We start from the raw sequence: 19,007 nt of genomic DNA on the forward strand, positions 1-19,007 counted from the left end.
TTAATGGCAACATCTGTATGTCACTTTGTGTTTCCCTCTAGAGCAAACAAATGCCCATTCTACATTGCAAGGATAGGGAATGTACTCCGGAGAAATGGGTTCATCCTTTTAAAACAGGAGTCAACTACCCTGACTTTAACTAAATCAGGAGGAACAGAATGAAATTAATTTCTTCAAATATAATACCAAGGAACTATTTACTGAAATGTTTTCTGCATTATGATTCTTTCATTTATTATTAAGGTTAGAGGGAAAAAAATGTCAGTGAGGGGAAGCGTGAATTGGGGGCAAACCGTGTCTTTTCAGAGATGAAAATTCCTTGATCATTTTTTGTTAAGATTCTTTTGTGGTTTCTCTTTTTAATGTCACCTCTTCTTGTAGAAAATTCTGTGTAATATTTCCAGTATTCTACATGAGATACATTTTTCTTTCATCTCACTCTCAGTGGCAAAGCATAAGTTCAACAGAGCAGCCTTGGATGACAGCACAGGAATATTTTTACTGTTGTCACATCCTCAACCATATCTCCCCAGATCTTACTTCAGTGCCATTCATGAATGTATAATCAGCCATGAAAGTTACCAGTTCCTTCTCACTTCCATGTTAATTTGACCATGTAGCTTCCTGTCTTTTTTTAAAACAGCTTTATTGAGGTATAATTGATATATGCAGATGTATGTATTTAGTGTGTACAATTTGATGAGTTTGGACATTTGCAAACCTCCCTGATACCATCACCAGAGTCAAGGCAACAGACATCCAACACCTCCCAGAGTTTCCTTATGTCCCTTTGTGGAGTTTTTTGTTTCTGTGGGGGGTTTGGGGGAAGTCTGTTTTTTGTACTAAGAACAAAAAGCGAGATCTCCCTTCTCAACACATATTGAAGTGCATAAAATACCTCACTGACACCTATAGCCACTATGTTCAGCAGACCTCTAGAACTTATTCATCTAGCATCACTGAAACCTTATACCTGTTGAACAACTCCCCATAGCCCCCTCCCCCAGCTCCTGGCAGCCACCATTTTATTCTCTGCTTCTCTGATTTTGACTATTTTAGATACCACGTGTGTAAGTGGAATCATGCAGTATTTGTCTCTCTATGACTGGCTTATTTCACTTAGCATAATGTCCTCCTGGTTCATCCACGATGTTACAAATGGCAGGATTTTCTTTACTCATTTGCCTATTGGTGAATACTTGGGTTGTTTCCATAACTTGGCTGTTGTGAATAGTGCTGCAACGAACAAGGTCCAGGACCTCCTCTGCAACCTTATCATTACTGGATGCTCTGCTTGTTTCACTTTCTACTGTTTCCTTTTTCTATGGCAACCAGCAGGGATGCTTCTACAGATTGCTTTGTCAAGAGGCAGCAAGTTGTGGGTGGGAGGGTGGGAGGGAAACTGCAGGGTTGGCAGGAATTCCCGTGTCCAGAAGCATCAGTTCATTAGCTGAGTATCCAGGCCTGTCCTGTGCATTATAGGATGCTTCACAACATCCCTGGGTTTTATTTCCTTAGATACCAGTGACACCCCATCCCTTCTCCCCTGCTCAAGTTGTGACAACCCAAAATGACTCCAGACATTGTCAAATGTCCCCTGGGGAGAGAAATTACTTCTGGTTAAGAAGCACTGTTATTTGAGGACCCCAAGTGTCTCTTGGAGTTCCACAGTCATTCCCAGCTTCCAAAACGGGGAGGGGCCTCTCTCCCATCTCTCACTGCTGAGTGAGCACTTCAACACACCAGGTACCTCCTGTTACACTCATGCTCCAAGTTGCCCTGAGGATAAATCTTAGCTCCTGAGTGAGTGTGACCCATGAGGCCCTTCGTGATTTGACCCCCTCTTAGCAGTCCAGCCAGAACCATCTTCCAGGACTTCCTGTCTGACCACGTAGGAGGCCTCCCTCTTCTGGGAACCCGCCACGTTCTCTCCCAGGCTGATGTCTTGCCTTCTCCCCCTCTCCCCTCCCCCCTCCCCCCTTCCCCTCCTCCTCCCCCTCTCCCTCCTTCTCCTCTCTGCCTGGCCTGCCCTCTTCCTGCTGTCTCTCTGGAAGCACTCCTACTCATCCTTCAAGTTTCCACTTCAGCACTCACACACTCCCTCCTGGGCTCCATCTGGACACCTTCTGCCAGGCTTCCACATAGCGATGACCTCGTTGCCTCTTAGCTGTGGGCTTGCATGCCTGTCCCTCTCCAACTGTGAGTGGGGCACAGCAGTATCTACTTTGACTTCCGACTCCCAGCCTCTTGAACTGTGTCCTGTGTGCAGTTATACAATAATTCTGCATTGAATGAATCAACGGATCCGCCCGCCCCAGAGCTCATGAAGCTTTTGCCTTCCCCTCTACCCTGACTCTCCTTCCTGAACTCTGGCTTGGCATCTTCTCTGGGGCTGTCACCTGTGGGCTGCCTCAGTCACTTTATGATCCAGACATGCCATGAAAATAGAGGTTAGGAAAAAAATATCTCTGCTCGTTCAGTTCCAATTCTCTGTCCTTCTTGAGACTATGGTTATGATCATTAGTCACCGAAAACACACACACACACAAACACACACAAGCACTGATCCCTTCTGCTTTTCCAGGAGGTGGTTTTGACTGTTCTCTGATGGATAACTGGGAGTCGGAGAAGCTAGATGCAGAGTCTGTGAAAACCTCCTTTTCCAGCCATGTCACCTCTTGGAGTCCCGGAGAAAACTCCCACAACCTGCCTCCTCAGTCCCAGTTCACAGCTTCTGAACATTTCCAGGAAAACATTTTGGATCATCCAAGTGAGTTTTTTTTTTTTTAAATCTTTGCCACACCCAAATAATTCTTCCTTTCAGGGCCCAGAGATGCCTAATGTCCCCTTAGGTGCTGGTATCAGCCTGTGCCCATGTGATGCATTCGCAGAGAAGGTGATTGATTTGGAGGTGTCACCTTTGAGGCACCAGAAGGACTGGGTTTGCAGTGTTATTTATTTTTTAAAAACCCTGAAGACATTTGGCAAAATGTTAAGCTTGGCTAAAGCGGAGTCGTGCGTACACAGGTGTACATTATTATCATCTTTATACTTAGCTGTGCATTTGACATACTCTATAAGAAGAAAATGAAGGGAAGAAAGAAAAGAACGTCCTTTCATGCTATGCCCCCAGCAAGGAAAGTCAAAAGATATCAAGGCATTGGTATTTCCTGTCAGTAGTAAATCTGAAATAAATTCAGCAAGCATCTCCCTTAATCTCTAGCTTGCTAATATCAGATTAATCATGTTTGCACACAGTGTCGCCTCAAGGCTCTATCTTCAGCTTGCCAAGGTTCAAAGTCCAGTGCCCATTTGTTGGCTGGAACTCAGAAGCAGTTTATCCAACCCTCCAAAATTTCATCTGTAAATGGAGATAACCATAGTGCTTACCTTGTAAATGACTAAAATAATCTGTGTCAAGCACGTAGCATCGTGTATACTAAGCACTCCAAAAATGTGACGTTATGATTACATAAGATTGAGGTTAAATGGAAAAATAATATCTTCTCTTTGTTTGCCTTCCCCAGATCATGAATATTTATTTCACTGACCACTTCTACTCCCAAAGACCAATATGCTATGCTTTATTTTGTTCCCAGTGCAGCTATTAGATAAGTGTTGAGGGTTTTTTAGTTCCCTTTCAAGGTGTTGGGATGACAGAGAAAGCAGTGTTTATTTTTTAGACGGTCTCCCGGTGATCAACACCTACTAAGGCTTCACAGCCACCTCCTCCAGGGAGTCCACCCTGTTTTCTGAGGAAGAGGTGTTAAGTGACCCCTTTTTGTGTTCCTCCATGCCCATTTCCTGCACTGAGCTTGCATGTTTGCTTTTGTATCTCACCCATCATGCTGTGAGCTCCTTCAGGATGGGCACCATGTCTTAGGCATCTGTAGATTTTAAACTTACCCAGGTAGTGCTTGGCACAGAGCAGGGGCTCCATGACTGTGGTGGACCAGTTAAGTGTGCTATCTCCATTTTACAGATAAGAATACTCAAGTTCTGACAGGTCAAGTAAGCCTCTGTACATGTTCTTTGTTGTATCTAGAATGTCTCCCACGGGCTGTACCTGGAAGACCCCTACTCTTTCTTCAAGGTACAGTTCAGAGGAGACCGCTTCTGTGGGGCCTTGTCTGCCCCCTGCTGGGGGGTTGAGGTAGCACTTGGCTTCCCTGAGATGCCATAGCACCCAGCACCGTGTATCTCTCTCTCTGTTGACGCCATCTTCCTTTGCCTCACCTGGCTATGAAGCCCTGAGTGGACAAGGTCTCCATTTGATTCTATTTTATCTCCTTCACATGTAGGTTTTGAGTGTGCAGGCTGTTTCAGGTGATGGTTCATATGCTAGGGATATAGGCGTACATGGCATCATCTTTATCACTCAGGGCTTTTTGAGTTCCAGCGGATCGCAATCCAACTCAAAATGGATTAATCAATCATTGAATGTATTGCTTCATATTATTAAAAATTCCAGGCAAACATTTCAGTTTTCTGTCAGTCTCTACAAGTCTCTTTTCTTCTGTGTCAGCTTCACTCTTTAAAATGCTACTTACTACTCCATGGTAGTTCCTGCTGGTTCTGTACCTACAACTTCCCATGTTCAAGGCCAGCAGAAGGAGATTATTGGCTCCTCAAGTTAGGACAAAAGGGCAGGCTTCCTTGGTTCTGGAAGGGTCCCATTTACATGGCAAAACCAATCCCTTTGTCAATAAATATGTAAAGCTCCAAATGGCTTGGAGTGGATCAAAGACTGGGAGGGAAATCAGTCTGTCCATGGGGACCATGTACTAGGAGAAGGGGAGAGGGGGCTTCCCAAGGAAAATATGGGCACTGCCACCAAAGAACAGCAAATACGTGCCGGCTGTTCTCAATAGTCTGGTGGGGAATTATAGAGAAAGAAAACAGCAATTTTAATTCAGTGTGAAAAGGTTGTTGATGGAGACAGGCCTGAGGTATAATGGGATTATAAAGAGGGAGAAGCTAAGGGCCAAGGGGGAGTTGAAGACATCCAGGAAGGCTTCTTGAAGGAGGTTACACTTGAACTAAGACAAAATCAATGCTAAGTGAACGGCTACTGATGGAATGAATCAATGAATACCTTGTCCACAATCACACAATGCATATCTTTATAGAACTTGAATTTAAACCCAATTTTCCTTCAGTATTCAAGTCTAGTGATCTTCGCAGTCAAGCTAGACTTATTTCTGTGAGAAAATGGGTTTCAAATTCTACATGAAATCAGAGGAGGCTAAGAATAGAAACACACTTTAGAAGGATGGTTGAGTGTTCAACTGAACCCACAATAACTTATTTAAATCACAGTATACATGAAATACTGTACATGTGCAGTGACATCATTCACAACTGCTATATTTTGCATTGCCAGTCTCCAGTGTTCTGCCCGCATTATGGACTAAGTAGGTTTTTGTTAGCTGACTCGATCTCCATTCAGAGCACAAATGGCAAAAATAAACGTGTTCATAGCTCAAAGTCATTCCAAGTTTTAAACAACTATTTAAACAAAAATTGAGCTTTTGAAGCATTTGCCAAAGCTTAAGCTGAGGTTTGTTCTATTATCCTTTAGATCTCTATGTGGCAATCCTTAAACTAGCTCTGATTTCTTTTAGGTGATTAGAATAATACTCAGGGTCACAACTGGTTTAACTCTTCCATTTATAACTTCTGGAGGATTTGCAGTCATTTCCACTGTGGCTTAGTAGCACTGAAATATTTTACGATAGCAAAGAGTTTCGTAAGGATGGATAGTTCAGAATATTTATTCTCTTTTTTTGCCCTTTAGAGACTCCCAGTATGCCAAGTTGCCGTTCTCTTTCCCTGCCCCATTTTAGGCAAAACATGGTGTTCTGGCTAGATGTGGTTTTTCAGTCTTGGCTCTGGCACCTCATAGCTGTGTGACCTTGGACGAATTTCATCATTTGAAATTTGGTCTTCTCATTTGCAGAGCTATGATCATGGTTCCCGCCTCACGCTTTTGTCGTGTTGATGAAATGAACTGATTTAGGAAAGCTCTTTGTGAATCATAAGTCACTCCACAAATTTGAGGCATTAATATTATTATCAATATCATCCCAGTTAGATTTCTGACATTAGCATAAATTCTAAAAAGCCTTTTCCCAGCATTAAAGTAAAAGGCAAGCCCCAAACTGTTTATGTAATGTAATCATTTATTGATTTTTTTAGTGATAGGACAAAACTGATCATTTTCAGGAAATTTGTAATGAATGGCCCTGTACAACATTTGATAATTTTATCTTATTACTTATGACAAATTACTTGAGCTGACATACCTTTGAAAACCATGTTTTTGAGTTCTAATTCATTTCTTTTTATTTTTCCTATTAGAAACCAGTTTGTTACGAGTGGTCTCCTTTCAAGCAAATCTGTTTGCTGCATGCTTAATTATTTCTGCCTGTGCAAGGTAATTCAGATTTTATGTTCATGCAGTTGTGTTTCATAATTAATGAAGCTGTAATTGATTGATGATTTCCTTGCCTTGTTCCGCAAAGCATTTTAGGTAGCTCTGTGGTTAAGACTTGTTCATTTGTCTGTCCATTGCCTTTTTGTCTATCATCACCTCCCTCCTCCCATTATCTCACAAAACATACCAAAGGCAGTGGATCTTGCTAGAAATTGGATTTTTACCATGCATTATCCTTTGTTTAAATCCTCAGCGACACCCTGTTACAGATACAGTCTAAGTAACCCTACTTGGAGTTCAAGGGCATGTGAAGTCCCCATTGGGACTCCATCTTTCCCATTATATTTTTATATCCTCACATAAAATGTCTCCTCAGCATCTCAGAGGACATAACACTCTTGCCTGGTTATAGGCACATTTCTATTCTACCATCTGTCCAGCGTGTCCTTCCTATTCTTTTCTTGCCCAAGTCTCCAGGGTGGTGATCAAGTCCCATCTGTGCTAAACCCATTTGTGCCACAGGGCCTTTGCACTTGCTATTTATTCTACCTACTACAGTCTTTTTTCTTCTGGAGAAACAATAACTTGTGCCCTTAATTCTTTCTGGAATCTGTCCAAATGTCACATTGTCAGAAAGCCCTTCCCTGACAATCCCGTATAAATAGAATACCATTCTCTATCACACACATCTCACTTGGCTTTTCTTCAGAGCATTTATCACCACCTGACCTATTACGTGTTCACTTGTTTAAATGCTAATGATCCCTCTTTCCCTACAAGATTGTAAGCTCCTTGAGAACAGAGACATTGTGCTAGGGCCTCATCATACTTGTTGAAACAATGAAACAGGGATGAATGGTACCTCCCGGGGTCTTTGTGGTCCTTGAACTCCAGTCAGTAAGTGCTGCTTCCTCTCAAGTCCCTCCTATTGATGATCAAGTATCTCACATCACATGGATCACTTGGGGGAGTTGTATTTTTAAATACAAAGTCCTGGATCCCATCCCTTGAGATACCAATTTAGATCGAGTGAGAATCCGTACTTTAAAACAGCTTCCCAGATAATTATGAGGTTTGAGAAGTATTTTTAGATCATTATGGAGCCAGAAGAACACAAAGGGGTTGGGGGGAGTCCTGTAGTTAAAAATACATTTGCAAAATTCTGCATTATATATCCCAATTTGGAGGATCACAATGTGTATTAGCATAATAAAGTCTCAGTGAAATAATGTGGTGAAGAAACCTGTTTAGCTTTATTTAACTTAGCTTTTCCCAAACTTAGCTGATCATGGACTCTTTTCTTTATTTCACAGGACTATTAATAAAGTGTTCCTCTTAGGTTAATTTCTGTAGAAACTCCTCCCTTAAGAGGAGAAATTGACTCCCCATCACTTGAGTTTGAACTACGTTTGGAAACTTGCTTCCAAGCAGTAGTGTTTGGAAAGAGGGGGAAAAGGAAACTTTTCAGTTGAGAAAACTGACAAATGGTACCTCAGATGATGAAGGTCAGCATCAAAAGGGATGAGTTATGTTGATGGCATGTACCCTTGATATGATGAGAATGGCACTTCACCTCTAGGGTCTTCTGAACCCCAGTCTAACCATGAGAAAAACCCAACTTGGGGAACACTCTCCACATTATCTGACCAGTACTCCTCAAAACCGTCAAGGTCATCAAAACCAAGGAGAGTCTGAGAAATCGTCACAGCCCAAAGGAGCCTAAGGAGACATAATGACTAAATGTCATGTGATATCCTACGTGAGATGCTGGAAAATGGATCAATTAGGGAAATACTGTAAAGTTCAAATGAAGTGTGGAGTTGAGTTATTAGTGATGCACCGATGTTGGTTCCTTATAATTATGGCAAAGGTACCATGTACTGTAAGATGCTAATAACAGAGGAAGATGGATGTGGTGTATGTGAGAACCCTTTGTATTCTTTTTTGCAATTTCTCTGTATATCTAAAGTTATTCTAAAGTAAAAAAGTGTAGTTAAGTAAATAATTGGTTTTTTAAAAAAGAACTATTCCTATGGGCAACAGCATGGATGAACCTCATGGATATTATATAAGTGAAAGATGACAACAGAGTCTATATGATTGTCAAGAAAAGGCAAAACCGATCAGTTACTATAGATGTAAGAATAGTGGTTAATTTGGGGGGATAAAGTTGGAAAGATCAACAAAGGAAACCTTATGGGGTGCTGGAAATATTTTATTTCTTGCTTTGGGTGATTACAAGGGTTTATATTTTTAAAAAACCCAAAATGTGCACTTTATATGCTTTAGTGTACATTTGCTAAAGCTCAGTTTTTAAAAGTTTTTAAAATGCCTATGAAGACATGTCTGAGAAGATATTTGTCAGAATTTAATAATGAATGCTTCAGGGTGGTGGGAATTTTTTGATGACATTTTTCTTTTGCCTTTGTATTTATTTGTAATCTCTTTCAATATTCATATTTTGAGCACAAAAACTATAAAAATATTATTCTTCAAAAAGAAGAAAATCCACTCTGTGATACAATCATCCATCAGATTGACAAAAACCCAAAAGTTTAACACCCTCTTTTGTCAAGGTTATGAAGCAGTAGGCATACAAATTTTCTCCTTTTTTTTTCTAGAAGTTTTATACTTTTGTGGTTTACATTTCAGTCTATGACTCATTTTGAGTTAAATTTTGTGTTAAGGTGTGATGTCTTTGTATAGATTCGTTTTTATGCACGTGTCTATACAATTATTTTGGCACCATTTGTTGAAAAGACTCTCCTTTTTCCATTGTATTGCTTTTGCACTTCTGTTAAAAAATCACTTAACTTGTATCTGTATGGGTCTATTTCTGGAATTTCTATTCTTTCCCATTGATCTATATCTCTATCCTTTTGCCAATACTGCAGTATCTCTATTACTGTAGTTTTGTAGTAAATCCTAAAATCATCCATCTATGGTAAGTCTAAAAGAACATCTCATGTGTTGGAAATATACAATTAGTTTGCTAAGCCTGAGCAATCCTGCTGTTTCAGATGGTTTCTGGGAGGAATCATAGCCAGTGTCTTCACATGCTCCTTGGTGATAACCATTGCTTGTAAGTAACCATTTCCCAAATTACTGCTCTGATTCCTGTATTCCATTCCAGTTTTGGGCATTTAAAAATACTTTTTCTTTCTCCTCCAAGATGTTATCAAGTCATTCCTTCTCAGCCTTGCCAACTGTTTCAAAGTCACCACCCGCGCTTGGTAAGTGTCGCCTGTGTTAGCATCATTTGTACAAAGACGACCACAATCTGATATCTGAGAATGCTTTCTGCTGAGTAATGGATGGCAGTGACTACGTACAAGAAAGGTCCTGATTATTTGTCCTGAAGAGTACTTTCTACTACTGCTAAGATCTGATAGTAGTATTAACCTGTCTCCTAAATTCCTACACCAAAATAGATAGAATTAGTTTTTAAGGCAGCAAGACTTAGGAAATAATATGAATTTTCAATTTTTAAATAGTTTTTAAAGAGCTTTTATAGATTCATAGCACTGTACCTCATAAATAGCTCATATTAAAAGGCTTTTCTCTTAGAGTTTCCCAAAGAGCTGGCAAAATGCCCGTGAAATGATCTCAGTTACAAACTGTGATTTCTCCACCATCTCTCACCCACTTAACGATCCCCCTATATGCTGACTGCCATAGTTCAGCATATTTCGAAGGGTGACTGGGGTCTGGGTGAGGTGCTCACAGAATCTCGAACAGCCTGCAAAGCGCCATCCCCTTGCAAAATGGATTGTGTTAATTACCCTCACTTTAATATGGCTGCCAGAGGTCGACTTCCAGAGCTTGGAGGCTGAGGTCTGCAATTCAAATTAGTTTACTGGCCTTCTCTCTTGACACTCTGTTGCCCTATTTATGAAATTTTTCTGTTAATTCTGAAATCACAGTGGGGCTTAGTGAAGATTTATTTTGTTTTGGACTCCAGCCAACATTGATTTACTGTCACGCTGAGCGATGTTTCCCTTCCTTTCCCGGCCTTCCAGGTTTCTAGGGGCGAGCATCTGGTATAGCTAAGTTTTATTTAACCTGATAGTTAGAAAATTGGGTCCTGAGGTCACCCGAGAAATCCTTATTCTTTAGTTCTTATAAATTAATGACATTTGTTTAAAACTTTTCTAAGATACCCACTTCTTTCCCTCTAGCTACGGGGCTGTGCACAGGCATATCTCACACGAGGTTAACCACAGATTTGCACGTGTGCTCAGCTTTTTGGGCTGAGATGTTGCACCAGTCAGGACTGGACTAACCTATAATGTCTGAACAAAAGACTTTCATCCAAAGAGTCAGTTTGTAACCCAACTTTCAGAAGTGTCAGATGGTGAGAATAGTAGAAATCCGTTTTCTTTGGGTTTTAAGATGAATATGTACAATTAATCAGAACGACAAGTATCATCTTTTTAGGAAGCTTAATGAGGGCGGAGTTTCTCAAAGCACGGCATGGGGGCATTTGCTCTAGAATCAACTGGGGAGCTTGTTTGAAAAGCAGAGGAATGGATCCTGATTCCAGACCTTCTGAATCCAAATTTCTGAGGAGGTCTTTATTATTAAAAACCTCCCCAGGAAATTCTTTGCACATTAACTATGAAAGTCTTGGAAAGATGGTTTGTAAAGCCTTTACCCCTTGATTTCTAAAGTGGCATCGCTTAACCTACTAAATCTTTATTGAGAGTTTACGGTGTGTTCTGTGCTGCACTGGGTGTCCAGAAATGCTCAGCAGACATTTATGGAGTCTCTGCTAAGGGTCAGACACTGTCATTAAGTGCCAGGGTTACAATGCCTCGAGATTTCAGAGTCTAATTAGAGGGACATGTAAAGGGCAAGGTGAAGTTACATTTTGAATGCAATAAGTGCAAGTACAGAGTTAGCACAGAGGCTATGGGATCACCAGGAATGATGTTTGGCTAGACCAGGAGAGGTAAGGAGGGTGGGCAGGGAAGGCAGGCTGGATAAGCCAGTATCTGACCTGCAGGTGTTATGTCACCTGTTGCTTTGAGGGCATCTCCCACTGTTCTGTGCTCCTCTTAAAAGAAATTAGATCAAGACCAGGATGATATTTCCATCTTAAACACTCTCAGCTACAGCCTCATTTATGGAACAAGATCACTTCTTTCCTTACTTGTGTACGTACTTCAACTTGTTTTTCTCTCATTTCCTCTCCATTTTTTCCCTTTTCCTGCCCACCGACCTCATATACACACACTCTTGCATTCAAGATCTGTGAAAATAAGGACTATTGACTTCATTTCTGTATCCAATGCCTTGAAAATAGTAGGTACTCCATAAATATTCATTGAATTGAATGTATTTGCTATCTCTTTTCTTAAAGTACTTCCTTTAGAGCCAAGAGCTCTGCTCCTGTACATTAAAGATTTTTCAACCCTCTTCCTCATATATAAACATATCCAGAAACCGATAGGCCAAAGACATGGTTATTAACATCAAGAGTCAAGAACGACTCATAGGTCTCCTCCAATAATCAAGGAGGAGAAACTACGGGAATTGCGGACAAGCCCTGAATTCAGTTCAACAAACATTACGGAGCAGCCCCCCCACACCTGTCCGGTGCTGCACATAGTTAGATTAGATAAGATACCTGCTCTTCAGCACTTTATAATTCTCAAATCACATCCCTTTTCATACCATAATGCAATTCTTACTCAACCACCTTCTTGGTTAAATATAAAGTCTTCAAGTTTGGGGACTGTCTATACTGCTCACCATTGGTTTGAAGGTCCCTTTCAAATGAAGGTCATCAGAGGTATCCCATGTCGCCAATAGCGTGTTAGCATCAGAAGTGTCCATTTTACATTTATGACATCATAGTAGCAAAATGGGCAACATCTCTTTTCTCTACTTCTCCATGAAGAAATATATGTTTGTACAGTTGGTGAATGAACGAATCAACTTTAGAGAGTAGAAATATGGGGAAAACTCACTTGTTTTTTGGGGAGAGAAAAAAGACAATATAAAATAGTAGTTAACTAAGTACCAAGCTGGCATTAGGGACAAAAACCTCTGTAGCCTGTCCCAGGAAAGGGGGAGAACTGAGAACTAGTAGGAGGAAAAAGAGCTGGGCGCCACTGTCCTAGTTTTGATTATTCAGGGTAGTTGTGTTTGTGTGTGGTCATGCAGTAATTCAAGTAGATACTGCATTTTCTCATGTATGTGGATGGATTATACATTTCTTTCCTCCTTTCTCTGACCTAGGTTTGCCAAAATTTGACAGCCATTCAGGAGAGCCTCTGATGAATGTCTTCAGTCTGAATATCTGGAAATTGTCCCATTTGTAGTCTGCTTGGAATCAACTGTTTTATTGGAAAGAGTGAACAAGTGGATAATTGAGAAAAAAAAGCATTTTAATTTGGTTATGTGGTTTAAAAAAAAATCTCAGTTTTGGCCTCACAATGATAATATGCTCATGAAAACAATATTAATTTGTCTTCCCTCTGCAAACACAAGCAGTTGAAAAGGAAAGGACTGGGAAATGTGACAGAGGACAAACCACCTGGATGAGTGTTCTCTTATTATACCTTAAGGCAGTGGTTCTCAAACATTAATTTTCTTTCGAGAACTCTATGAGGAGCTTATAACAATGCAGATTCCTGGGCCTGCCTGCCTGTACCTATCCCTTGCTAAACCGCTGCAGTTGAACAAAGAAAGGGAATTTATATAATCAGCACCAACTTGAAATAAATAAATGTGGTTTGTGCATAAAATATAATGTAGAAAAAGTTTTCAGATCTTCCCAAGGGATGGCCTAATAGAAGGTGGTGACAGTAGATGATGGTTGATGGAAAACGGGCAGGAGAGAGCCATTTTTCAGAAAGTTCTTCTTTCTAACCAGTTTCTTTACCAAGTTTTCAATCATCTTGGCACTCATGATTACCTTTCACTCAAACTTCAATTCAAATAAAGATATAACACAAAAAAAAATACCTCAGGGGCAAAATAAAGGCAAAACACCGCAGTGCTTTGAAACACACAAAAATTGTACAGTTGCACTGAGGGATTACAGGAGATGCTCCCTCTCTATCCCTCTTGCTTGGTATATGTTCCCAAATGTGGCCTGCGATTGAAATTTGTTTTATATGATATTCTCTGGCTGGAGAATTGTGTGGAGAAAATTGTCTCTGCTTAAAATGGTAATGTCAAAATATTACTTTTTATATCAATTGTACTTAGTGCCTTTTTGGTTGAAAAAGTTTTATAGTAATAAATAAATGGAGTCATCAATGACTTGGTTTGGTCAAATACTAGTCGACATGTTGCTGTGAAGGTATTTTTTGGATGTAATTAACATCTACAATCAATGGACTTTAAGTAAAGCAGATGACCCTCCATGATGTGGGTGGTCCTCATCCAATCAGTTGAAGGCTTTAAGAGAAAAGACTGAGGTCTCCTGAGGAAAAAGGAATTCTGCCTACAGATCACAACAGCCAAATGCTGCCTGAGTTTCCAGGCTGCGGACTCAGGACCACAATATCAACTCTTACCTGAATCTCCGGTTTGCTGGCTTGCCCCATAAATTTTGGACATGTCAGTCCCCACAATTGCATAAGACAGTTCCTTAACATCTCTCTAGATAGGTAGATAGATATAGATACCTATAAATATATCTATAGATATCATAAGTATATCATATATGTCTTACGTTCTTGGAATATACTATTGGTTCTGTTTCCCTGGAAAATCTTGCCTAATACAGCAGGTGTTATAATCACCTTTTGATAGATAACCTTGGAAAAGTTTGATAACTTTCCCAAGGACACAAAGGGCACGTAGGGGATCTAGGTTTCAAACCCAAGTCTGTGTGACCCAACAGCCCTTACTCTTCCCACTGCTGATTGCTGCTGAGAAGGGGTAGAGGGGAGGAGCGTGGCACCTTGAAGATCAAATATTGCCTGAGTCACCCTCTCCGGAAATACTAACCCAGGAAAAAGTTTTCCATGAAGCAGAAGATTAAATGAAAAGAGTCATTTTTCAGGGACAGCTGTGACTTTTACCTTTGATCTTGTATCTCAAGATTCTCGAATCGAGTTCCTCAAAGATTTGGCATGAATAAGATGCTGTAGGAGAGAAAAATCATCTAATGCTGTCTGGTTTGCTTTAGGACCTCTGCTTGTAGAGGCTCCTATAGCTGTAGCCAGCTCGTGATGGAGCATTTACTATGTGCTAGATGCGTTATCTACCTTACCTATGATCCCTACCGTAGTCCATAGTTTGGTTTTTGCTGTAACAACAGACAAACCCATGTAATGCCTGATGTTGTCCAGGCAGATCTTGTAATGATGCCATTGGCCATCTATGGCCTCCAAGCTTGTCTGCTCACCTGCCTCAGGCAAGAGAGTGACACATGCCTTCCCTTACGTGCCAGGAGTGAGGGGTAGTCACATGACCCCACCAATGGGGTGGGGGGTGGCTGGGAAATGTAGGGAAGCATGTGAATCTTTGGTGAGCTCTAGTGGACCCTACCAGACCCTCATTTTAACGACGAGGAAGGTGAATCTCAGAGAGAATGCGTGACTTGTGCACCCCGGGTCTTAAGGCTCCTGTGTCATTTCCCGCAAGTAAAATCTACTGTAGTTACTTCACAATGACTCAAAATGGTCTGCCTGTGCTACACTGGATGCCAACCATTCCCCCTCCCCACCAAAAGGAATCCCACTATTGCTCATACAATACAGCAGAGCAGACACCTGCTAAGTTGGCATACTTTGCATCAATGCCACATTTCCCTACCGAGCCTTGATGAAGGTCTGATCATGTATTAAAAAAATGATCTATCCCGCTGTGATGGCTGTATCCCCTCCATCTGTCCCATGCTGGGTGAAATCTGCTACAGCTGCAAGTGACACCTGCTAGAGAGCCAGACGAGGTACCTTGGGGGTGTGGGGCAATTTAGCAGGTGGATGCTAAAAGCTGGCAACCACTTTGCCAAAATTTTCTTATCCTTTTATAGCCTTAAAGGAAATAAAAACAAAGAAAATGAGAGGCAAGGTGGGGGACGAAGGCTGGTACTGTACATCAGGACTTTTATTTTCAACGCAAATGTATCATTTCATATTTGCCTGGTAGAGAGGCAGGGCGACCCACCCTCCACCCTAACCCAGATTGCAACAGCATACTCTTGTGTGGGTGAAACTTGTGTTCAGGCTGCAACTGACCTGCTGTTGGGGAGGTAGTGGAAGCTCAGTGCCAGGAGCTCCATTTTTCTTCTTCTTTTTTCCAGTGAAAGGAAGAATCAAGGACCACATTCCAGATCTCTCCACCTTCCCCATTTACTTGGTTCTTCCTCTGCTGAATCACATCCTTTGAACACTAGCACTGTAGTTAACAACTCGATGTTCCTGCTCTGGAGTGAGACTGGACCCGGGGCTAAGTTCTGACCTGGCTACTTATCTGCTCTGTCACTTTGGACAAGGTATTTCATCTTTCTTTCTTTCTTTTTTTTTTTTTCTTGTTGTTGTTGTTAGTTCCCTGACCAGGGATTGAACTCGTGCCCTTGGCAGTGAAACCTCGGAGTTCTAACCACTGGACAGCCAGGGAATTCCCCTGGCCTTGAGCCTTTTTTTTTTTCTTTTAATTTATTTGTTTATTTTATTTATTTATTTTTGGCTGCGTTGGGTCTTTGCTGCTGCATGCGGGCTTTCTCTAGTCGCAGCGACCTGGATCTACTCTTCGTTGCGGTACACGGGCTTCTCATTGCGGTGACTTCTCTTGCTGCAGAGCACGGGCTCTAGGCGTGTGGGCTTCAGTAGTTGTGGCTCGCGGGCTCTAGAGCGCAGGCTCAGTAGTTGTGGCGCATGGGCTTAGTTGCTCTGCGGCATGTGGGATCTTCCCGGACTAGGGCTTGAGCCCGTGTGCCCTGCATTGGCAGGTGGATTCTTAACCACTGAGCCACCAAGGGAGCCCGGTATTTCATCTTTCTAAGCCTTAATTTCCTCATCTATAAAATGGGATAAAATATCACCTAATTCATAGCATTTTTACGAGAATTAAATGAGTCCACGCAGGCAAAGTACCTAAGGCTTACCACAGTGTTAGATACACACTAAGCTCTTCCAAAGTGGGAGCTGCTATTACCAACAGAAGCAGTAACATTAGTAGTAGGGGTAGGAGTTTTCCTGACTTCCGGGACCATGTGAATTTTTCAGTTAGTAGGTGAGATGGTAGAAGAAAGGGGAGAGAAGTGGGCTTGGCCAAGGGCATGTCAATCTAGCTGAATAAATACTTCTTCCCATGTTTAACACAAGGTGGAGCGATATAAAGACAATATGGGTTTTGAAGTCAGACAGACATAGGTTGGACTTGGCCGCTCTGTCATTTATGACCTTGTGATATTGGGCCTGTCACTCAGCTTCTCTGAACTCCATCTGTAAAACAGATACGTTCATGCCTTGTGGTTCTACAGTCTGGGGGTGGGTGGGGGTGGTATCACTTTTCTGACATTTAGGAGATCAAAGAAGAGAAGATGAGCTTATATGCAGGAATGAGAAAGGATTCACTTTGAAAATAACCAGTTAAATTTTCTTCATTCTGTAAGTGCTTCACCCTCATTTCATTTAAATAAAAAAAGAGAAAATTCAAATAAGCAAAAGAGAAAAAGCTACCCAGGATCCCTTAACCCAAAGACAGCCACTGCCAACATCTTGGTTTTGAGCCAAGAAAAATGTCTTGGTGGCCAGGGTGATAAGATATGAAAACAGGCCTCCCAGAGAGAAGGACTTTGGACATGGAAACAGCCACCATCTGGGGTCAATCGTGTGGCCATTGCCCTGTTGGAAGCAGAGGGCTCCAGCAGATGACAGGCCCAGCCCCCCGCTATGATTTAGTATAAGGGCAGTGTCATCAGCTGTCACCCTGTAAGAAAGTTATCTTACTGCCCACCCCAAAGTGGGGGCCAAGATGGCCACAATAAAAGTTAGCTTTAAAGACCCTTTATCAAAAGGGAAGCAGAACGTAAATTAAAATCTAGTGTCTCCAGTATATCATTGTGTCCTCACTCCCTCCTTCCCTCCTTTTTTTTCAAGTCTTAGCCCCAGTGTCAGTTCTGAGCTCCACGCAGCTCAGGGCTCACAGTTCAATGATCGAGGTAGACAAAGAGGCGGTGACATCAACGTGATGGGCAGTAAGACAGAGGGGACCCCAGGTGGCCATGGAGCCCTAACGAGGGTGGGATGCTCCCATCTCTGCCTGGATGGTAGAGCCTCCCAGGCGCCCTCTGTGCTCCCCCGCACAGCTCTCAGCCCCCTGGCACAAGTCCAGTGTCTATCTTTCCTCATGAGTATAAGCTCCAGGAGGGCATTTCTATCCCCAGTGCCTAGCCAGTGCCAGCTGGGGAGGTGCTCAGTGAGTACTGACCAGATAGATGCTGTTGAAAGAAAGCGTGAGTTGAGAGGTGTTTGTAGTGGATACCAGCTGTCTTGTTCTGTCCAGTATCCCTTCTTCCCTTTGTCTGGTTCCCATAGCATCTTTCTCAATCACCCCTTCCCCAATCCATAGGCTTTAGTGGGGTTGCCGATCCCAAACCCTGGAAGACATAGAGGCACAGGACACAGCTTGGCCGATCAGATTCTCTTTCTCCCAGGGACAGACGTGGTTAGAGGAAGGATGTGATTGAGCCCGGAATGAGGACTGAATTCATTCTGCTGCTGGCTCTCCCCAGCTTGGCTGCGCAGTTCTTTCCTAGAATCTCAGAGGAACCTTGGTGTCTCTCCAATAGAGCTTTCCTTTGAATTGAAGTTGAATACATTTATCTTGCTTGATAGAAAAAAGAAACTCATATACTCTCTTTTTTTTCTTTAAAAGTTTTAATTGAGATGAAATTCACAAACATAAAATCAACCACGTTAACGTGCACAATTCAAGGGCGTTCAGTGCCGTCACAGTGCTGTGCAACCATCGCCTGTATCAAGTTCAAAAGCATTTTCATTTTCCCCAAAACAAAACTCTGCACCCATTAAGCAGTCACTCCCCATGACCCCTCCCTCAGCCCCTGGCAACCACTAATCTGCTTTCTGTCTCTAGGGATTTACCTATTCTGGATGTTCTGTATAAATGGAATCATACAATATGTGACCTTTTGTGTCTGGCCGCTTTCACTTAGCCTAGTGTTTTTGAGGTTCATCCACATGGTAGCATGTATCAGTACTTCATTCCTTTTAATGGCTGAATAATATTCCATTGAATATTATTGGATGGACCACATTTGTTTATCCCTTCATTCACTAATGAGCATTTGGCTTGTTTTCATCTTTTGGTTATTGTGAATAATTCTGAAAGATTCTTGAAGAATGACCATGAGTTTGGCAGGTGAAGGAAACGGGGGGAGGATATTTAAAGAAAAGAGAACAACTAATTCCAGAGCAGAGAAATGTTCCTACACGGCCTCTCCTCTTTGTACGTTTTCAGGCTACAGTTGAGTCTCCACACAGCAGCTACAGGGATCTTTCCAACATGTACATCAGATGGCCTCACTTTCCTGTTGAAAACACTCCATTCCACATTACATTTCCTCCTGCTCACTCTGCCGTGG

At 41.8% G+C, this 19,007-nt stretch overlaps 2 protein-coding genes across 9 annotated transcripts in view; both read left to right on the plus strand.

Moving 5' to 3' along the window:
• Window positions 1-19,007, plus strand: part of TMEM71 (transmembrane protein 71) — a 47,856-nt gene that overhangs the window by 21,048 nt on the left and 7,801 nt on the right. For 6 of the 8 annotated variants that reach the window (XM_082363787.1, XM_082363786.1, XM_082363785.1 and 3 more), the window contains 5 exons: window positions 2,585-2,770; window positions 6,361-6,436; window positions 9,457-9,518; window positions 9,609-9,669; window positions 15,702-17,054. In XM_082363787.1, coding sequence (XP_082219913.1) covers window positions 2,585-2,770; window positions 6,361-6,436; window positions 9,457-9,518; window positions 9,609-9,669; window positions 15,702-15,858 — 542 coding nt within the window. In that variant the 3' untranslated portion in view covers window positions 15,859-17,054. Of the gene's footprint in view, window positions 1-2,584; window positions 2,771-6,360; window positions 6,437-9,456; window positions 9,519-9,608; window positions 9,670-12,679; window positions 13,709-15,701; window positions 17,055-19,007 lie in introns of those variants that run through there. The other 2 variants (XM_082363784.1, XM_082363788.1) reach the window with 2 other exon arrangements.
• The window catches only part of DNAAF11 (dynein axonemal assembly factor 11), an 85,054-nt gene continuing 81,878 nt past the window's right edge, over window positions 15,832-19,007 (plus strand). The window contains exon 1 of the mRNA XM_082363774.1: window positions 15,832-15,893. The gene's annotated coding sequence lies outside the window, so the exon portion shown is untranslated. The remainder of the gene's footprint in view (window positions 15,894-19,007) is intronic.

Source organism: Balaenoptera borealis (assembly GCF_965194805.1).
Source record: "Balaenoptera borealis genome assembly, chromosome: 17".
In the NCBI taxonomy this organism is placed as follows: Eukaryota; Metazoa; Chordata; class Mammalia; order Artiodactyla; family Balaenopteridae; genus Balaenoptera; species Balaenoptera borealis.